Below are 6,589 nucleotides of genomic sequence, written 5' to 3' on the forward strand. Positions count from 1 at the left end.
CCGCGACGCCGCCGACGCGACGTTGGACCTCGGCATCCGCGCGATGGGCGGCGTCGGCTACGTGCGCGCGCGCGCGTGCGAGAGCCCATGAGAGAGGAACGTCGCTGCGCCGCCGGCGCGCCGCCGCCCCCGCCCGCCGCCGCGAACGCGCCGCGAACGACGCCCCCGCGCCAGGTCTCGAACACGACGAAGATGCCGCTCCGCGTGAACACGGACACGGACCTCCATGCGAAGCTCCGCGGCATGACCGCGAACCTGCAGAAGGCGCACGGCACGATGCTCGAGGTCATCGGCCGGCCGTCGCCCGACAAGGAGAACGCGGGCGACGCGCCGCCCCCGCCGCCCCCGGCGACGCTCTTCTCGCCCTGCGTCACGACGACGGCGGAGTCGACGATGCGCGCGCCCGTCGTCGTCGAGACGCGGAAGGAGGAGCGGCCCACGGTCGCGGAGCCGGAGCCGGCGGTCGCGGAGGAGCCGGAGCCCGTCGTCGTCCGCCCCGCCGTCGCCGTGTCGCCCGCGCCCGCGCCGACGGTCTACCGCTCGGGCTGGAGCAACGCGGACCGCGCCGCGGACAGCGTCAAGCGCCACACGTACTCCGCGGACTACAAGCAGGGCACGTTCCAGTTCCTGCCGTCGGCGGACGCGCCCAAGGTCAAGCTGGCGCCGAAGAAGGCCAAGGCCGCCGTCGAGGAGGAGGCCAAGGCCGCCGTCGAGGAGAAGCCCGCCGTCGTCGAGGCGGCGGCGCCCGCGGCCGAGGAGGAGACGAGCGTCGAGGAGGAGCGCGCGGCCGCGGAGGCCGTCGAGGCCGAGTACGAGGACGAGGTGCTGCCCGTCGAGTACGCCGAGGACGAGGCGCCGGAGCCCGAGTACGAGGACGAGGTCCTGCCCGTGGAGTACGCCGAGGACGAGGCCGCGGCGCCGGAGCCCGAGTACGAGGACGAGGTGCTGCCCGTCGAGTACTGCGCCGAGGACGAGGAGGACGACGACGACGAAGAAGAAGACGACGACGACGACGACGAGCTGGACGAGGAGACGCTCATCTCGACGGTCGTCGCGGGCCACGAGACGCCCGCCAAGGCCGAGGCGTCCGACGAGGAGGACGAGGACGAGGAGGTCGAGGCGAACTGGGCCAAGGTCGCGCGGCGCCGGTCCGACGCGCGCGCGTCGCTCGGCGGCGCGTCGGAGAAGAAGGCGAAGCCGCGCGCGGCGGGCTGGGCCGCGGCGTGGGACGCGCTCCGCGCCGCGATGGAGAAGAACGAGCCCATCGGCGCGGCGGCCGAGGACCTCGCGTCGGACGGGTCGCGCGTGCTGAGCGACGACGAGAAGGAGGTCTTCTGCGACCTCATGGCGAAGCACGACTTCGGGAGCGACGCGGCCGCGCCCGAGGACTTCCCCTCGCCGACGCACGCGTTCGAGTTCTGCGGCGACGTCGCGGCCCGCGCGGAACCAAAATCTTTGACCCGACTTCAATGTGATCGTATGCGGCCGTTTCGACGCGCGAGCTTCGGCCGTGCTTCGAGAACTCGAAGGGAGCCATCGATGCGTCCAAAAATCAGCCGAAACGACGTCGATTCGACCGGGCTCGAGAGTTTCGAAGTTTGGCCGGGACCCCCGGATTTCCCCGCAGGTCGCGGCGCTGGCCAAGGCGCCGCCGGCGCCGGTCGCCGCCGACGCGTCGGACCTCTTCGCGAGCCTCGACGCCGAGGAGCCCATCCTCGAGGAGCGGCCCGAGGACGTCGCGGCCGAGGCGGGCGACGACGCGCCGCGGCCCTCCGAGGAGACGGCCGCGTCGCAGCAGTCGCTCCGCCTCGCCGTCGTCAAGGCCATCCGCACGGTCGCCGCGGAGGAGCTGGAGTCGGAGGTGACCCAGTTCCACAAGGAGACGGGCCTCTACCGCATCGACTCCAAGGTCGTCGTCGCCGACGGCTCCGTCGTCTGCATGGCCGTCGAGCGCGACTTCGCGGACTTTGGCCGCTGCCGCGACGGCCTCCGGGGCAAGCTCGTCGAGGAGCCGGGGGGCAAGGCCCTCGCCGACGCGCTCCTGGGCAAGGTGCCGAAGAAGCGCATGAAGTCGCTCCTCAAGGCGCGCGCGCGCGACTTCGCCAAGGGCGCGCAGAAGGGCGAGATGAAGTGGCAGCTCAAGCAGCGGCCCAAGCTCGACGACTGGCTCGCGACGGCCGTCGACCTCGTCGTCAAGATCAAGCAGACCGACGTCGTCAAGCGCTCCAAGTTCTCCTTCTGCGGCGGCTTCGACCACTACGAGATCGAGGACTACCTCAAGTGCTTCCTCCTCCAGGGCGCCTTCTTCACGGGCATCCACACGAACAAGGCCAAGTGCGCCGGCGGGAAGATGTCGGTGTAGAGCGGGAGGGGGCGTCGCCGCGCCCGTAAGCCTGTGCTCTCGCGCCCTCCCCCGGCGCCGCGCGGACGACGGGGTCGAGATGCACGGGGTGCTAATACATGCTTACGGGGACCATCCGTCAAGTTCGTGCGTAAACACATGGCCCGGACCATACTGTTGGGCATAGTCCGCATCGATATGAAAGACGAGCGAGCCGGCGCCGCCCGTATAATCATCGAACGCGAGCACGCTTGGCGGCGCGTCCTCGATGGCCCCAAATTCCACATCGCCAGCGGCATCCTCGATCACCTTGAGTTGCGATTGCGCGCGGCTGCGACTCTGCGACGACGCGGAATTCCAGGTGTCGTTGTTCGACAGGTGCGCGGAGGCGCTCCGACCGTGGCCCGGACAAAACTGGAAAACTCGAATGCCCTCGGGGCTGACCTTGGCCAAGGTCCACAGCAGCAAGGCTCCATCTCGGCACTTCGGTACGCCAATGCCTTCCTCAAAGAGCCGACCGAGCTCGTATGCGGCTAAGCCGTCCGTCCCGCCACGATCTGAGTATTGCAGTACTCCAGTCAATTCTCCGCACGCTCTGTAGAGGGACAGCGCTGCAAGACGTGCGTGGTCGTCGTCGTCCTCGCCGGCCACCGCGAGAGCCGCGTGGCAGAGTCCCAATGCGTAGTGAGAATGGTCGATATCATTTGGGTCCTCCGCCCGGTAATCCGCGACGGCAGCTCGCTTGATCAACTGAATCGCGCGGCGCGCATCGGCCGGCGTCGCGTCCTCAGAGTAACGCACCAATTCCCCGAGGATGCGCATAGAATAGTGAATAGGGTCGAAATCATGGTCGAGCAGAATAGTGAATTGGGGGCGTGCGCGCCCAATCGCGATCTCGAGATGACCGCGGGCAATCGCGCACGACCGAGCGACGCCGAGGCCGTCGCGGTAGAGGATCGCGAGCTGGAAGCGCGCGCAGTCGCACGCCGCCGTCGCATCCGAGAAGATGTGACAAGGGAAGGCGTCCGTCGGGAACGTCTCGTAGGCCAGGGCTAAGTGCAGGGCGCGGGCCGCGAGCGCCGGAGACGGGCGCGGCGTTTCAGATCGGTTTGATCCGTATCCGCCCTCGGCGAGCGCCGCGCCAAATACCACCAATGCCTCGATGTTGCGGGTCGCCGTCGCCATCGCGACGATCTTGTACGCATCGAATCTATTTTCTTGCGCGACCACCTTGTTCAAATCGACGAGCGAAACACTGGGTCGAAGCGCCGCCAACGATTTGTTCGCTGCTAAAGCGGGCCAGATCTCCCAGAAGCGGAGGCACGGGAGCAAATAGGACGTCCAGACCACCGTGGGAAGTTCGTCGAGGCGAGGGGGCATTGTGCGCGCGCGGCCGGGTCGCGAGGGTCGCGACGGGCGCTCTTGCCACAGTGACTCGCTCTTATGGCTGCGCCGCGGAAGTCAATGAACGCCTCTTGAAACAGTTCCAAATTCAACCATAGGCGTAGGACCCCCCAATAGAAGTATTATTTATTATTCTGAGGCGGGACGCGTTACTACTCTGTACGTAGACCGCGCGCGCGCGTGGTCCGGTGAACTTCAATTTGGTTCGACCCTAGGCAAAATCGGTCGAATATATCATACTGAGTCAACCACGGCTCGTTAAATTGTATAATCGCATCGATTCCGACGTGTTTCAGGCGCGGGTCGCGGGTTCGGGCCGGGGAAACGTAGAGAGGCAACTTCAACATTGCACTGATCGTGCAAACTTTTTGACCCAGGACTATTCGGATTTTATTTTGAATTCGGCACTGCGCCTCAATGAGCTCTGGGCCGCACTGCTAGGAGGCCTGCTAGGCCGTCCAATCTCGTGAGACAATTCACGCGTCTGAAGTTTATCACAATGTTTGCGCGCGGGGGGAGGGAGATGCGGTGGGCACGCGGACTCGGTCGCGAAGGTGACTGGTGGCGAGGACGCGCCGCGGGATGCGCGGGCCGGCTCCGGAACCTGGTCGTCGTTCGGCAGGCCGCGTGGTCGATCGGCAGGCCGTCTACATTCACTCGGCGCGCGCGCGCTTGCGCGCGCGCTTCAACGCGCGAAACACATCCTCGATTTGATCGCACGCCCCGGCCTTTTCGCGGTTCTCCTCGGCCTTCGAGCGGTTCTCGCGGACCTGCTTCTCGAGCTCCGCGATCGTGGCCTTGTCCTTGATGCGCTCGGCCTCGAGCGCCTTGACCTTGTCCTGGAGGCTGCCAACCTCGTCGAGGAGGCACTGGACCGGGTACACGGAGACGGGCGACGGGCTCGGGCTCGGGCTCGTCTCCGACGTAGAATCGTCGCGCGGCGCGCCGGGGGCGTTGCGCGGGAGGAAGGGGATGCGCTTCGGCGGGGCGCCCTCCTGCTCGGCGTCCGAGTCAGCAACCGTGATCGCGTCGCGCATCAGCTCCGCGTCGCGGGCCTTCGCGGAACGCGAGCCCGTGATGACGCAGTCGCCCTCCGGCTCCTTCGACGCCGCGGGCGGCGGCCCGCGAAGGATGCGACAGTCAGCGGGTGGCGCCGCGTCCACGCGCCGCACGGGCCGAACCCCGCGTCCCGCGGCGAGGAGGGCCGCCATGGTGTTCTGCATACGCTCTGGTGCACACTTCAGTCGCGACGATGATTCCACGGAATCGCGTTTTTCGCCGCAGTCACTTGGCGAAGGCGAGGGAGTCCTCCCGAGGGACAGGTCTGCCGCTAGCAACTCCGAGGCAGCGACGCGCTCAAGGTTCGTGCGAAAGCGTGTCTTAGTCTAGTGCGCGCGATTGTCCTACAGGGTGATGGCGCGGCGTCGCGTAGCCGGTCCGCGGGCGAGAACTCGTCCTCCTCGTCGCGGGCTGGCCGCGCGGTGCGCAGCATCATTGGGGTTGGGGTTCTTTGGTGCCTGCTTCAGAGCGCTCGGGAGCCGTTCCCTCCCTTGCGACTTTAAAGCTGGCATGCTCGCGTTGCTTCCTCTCTCAGAGCCTCGTCCGCTCGTCGTTCGGATGCCGCGCGAGCGGTCTTTGGTATCTTGTCTTTTCCGTGGCTTGACGCCACGAGGAACGCAAATTCGGAGCCGTTCCCTCCTCGTTAGCGTCCGCAAAGCCACCGCACAGCTGCCGCAGGGACTGACTTGGAGAGCGTCCGTCCTTCGTCGGTCAATGCGGCGTGTGCGCGGCGGGGGTCTTGTAGTCTTTTCCGTAGGCTTCGCTACGACGAACGCCAGGGCGTCCGCGGGGCCGCCGCGCACAGGTGCGCGGCGGCGGGTCTTGGGGTCTTAACAGGGCACGTGCAGCCCTGCTCTTTGTGTGTAACGTAGCTCGAGCCGCGTTTTTAGAAACGCGTCTGGTCCTTCGTCAGCTCGAGCGACTTGCGAGCTAATTCGATTGCCCGCCTGTGTGGAATTCAAATATTCAACTCGACTTCAATGTGATTATATGCGACAGTTTCGACGCAAGCCCTTCGGCTGTGCTTCGAGAACTCGACGAGAGCAATCGATTCGTCCAAAAATCAGCCGAATCGACTTCGATTTGATCGAGCTAGAGAATTCTGAAGTTTGGTCACAACCACCCAAACCAGTCGTTGAATTCCACACAGTTGCGGACGTCGACGCAGAAAGGCTATCGATACCATCGGGTAAACCGATGGGGTCCCGCAAGTAGTTGCCGAGCCCCCCCACCAGGCGGACGGGCGAGCCTCTGTTTTCTAAACCGCTCGCATTCAATGAAGCATTCAACGGTTCGAGCGGCGCGAGCAAGTCCGTGGCCTGATAGCCACGCCTTTGTGGCGACGGCGACCGAGGCGCCGTGATCGGCTGGCTGTAATACTTGGGCGCAGTCACCTTGGGAGTGCGAGGGCCGACAGGCGGCGGCAGGGCAACGATGGTGCGCGTCGGCGCCGCCGGTAACGTCGCTGACGTCGGAGGCGAGAGCTCCGGCAAGCGCGTGGGCGACTTGCGCTCCTTCTCTTCGGCCCCGTCTTCCACGAGGATCCGCGCGGAGGCCTGGGACACGACGTAGCCGCCCTTCTTCGGCTTCAAGCACATGCTCTTCCGGAGCCGCGTGTGGACGGGCTCGGCCAATGCGCAAGTGAATGATCTATTCGCGGGCACGTGGTTTTGGAGATCGTTGAATAGGCACGCGAGCAGCGTGACCATGGGGGTCGTCTCCTGGGCACTCTTGACGATCTGGGCGGCGCCGTGCGGAGCCTTGGACCCGAGGAAGGCCCGCCGA

At 66.1% G+C, this 6,589-nt stretch overlaps 2 protein-coding genes across 2 annotated transcripts; one reads left to right on the plus strand and one right to left on the minus strand.

The window, feature by feature from the left end:
- AURANDRAFT_72061 (expressed protein) lies at nucleotides 1–2,411 on the plus strand (the record flags this gene model as incomplete). Its single annotated transcript, XM_009040974.1, has 3 exons — nucleotides 1–40; nucleotides 175–1,428; nucleotides 1,628–2,411. Coding segments are annotated over 3 exons (2,058 nt in total), but the record flags the coding sequence as incomplete, so codon positions are not given.
- A 1,811-nt stretch (nucleotides 2,412–4,222) lies between these two features.
- On the minus strand, nucleotides 4,223–4,984 carry AURANDRAFT_72062 (expressed protein; the record flags this gene model as incomplete). Its single annotated transcript, XM_009041093.1, has 1 exon — nucleotides 4,223–4,984. One exon carries the CDS (start codon nucleotides 4,966–4,968, stop codon nucleotides 4,399–4,401), a length of 570 nt encoding a protein of 189 aa, XP_009039341.1.
- Between the last annotated feature and the right edge of the window lie 1,605 nt (nucleotides 4,985–6,589).

Source organism: Aureococcus anophagefferens (genome assembly GCF_000186865.1).
Source record: "Aureococcus anophagefferens unplaced genomic scaffold AURANscaffold_18, whole genome shotgun sequence".
In the NCBI taxonomy this organism is placed as follows: domain Eukaryota; class Pelagophyceae; order Pelagomonadales; family Pelagomonadaceae; genus Aureococcus; species Aureococcus anophagefferens.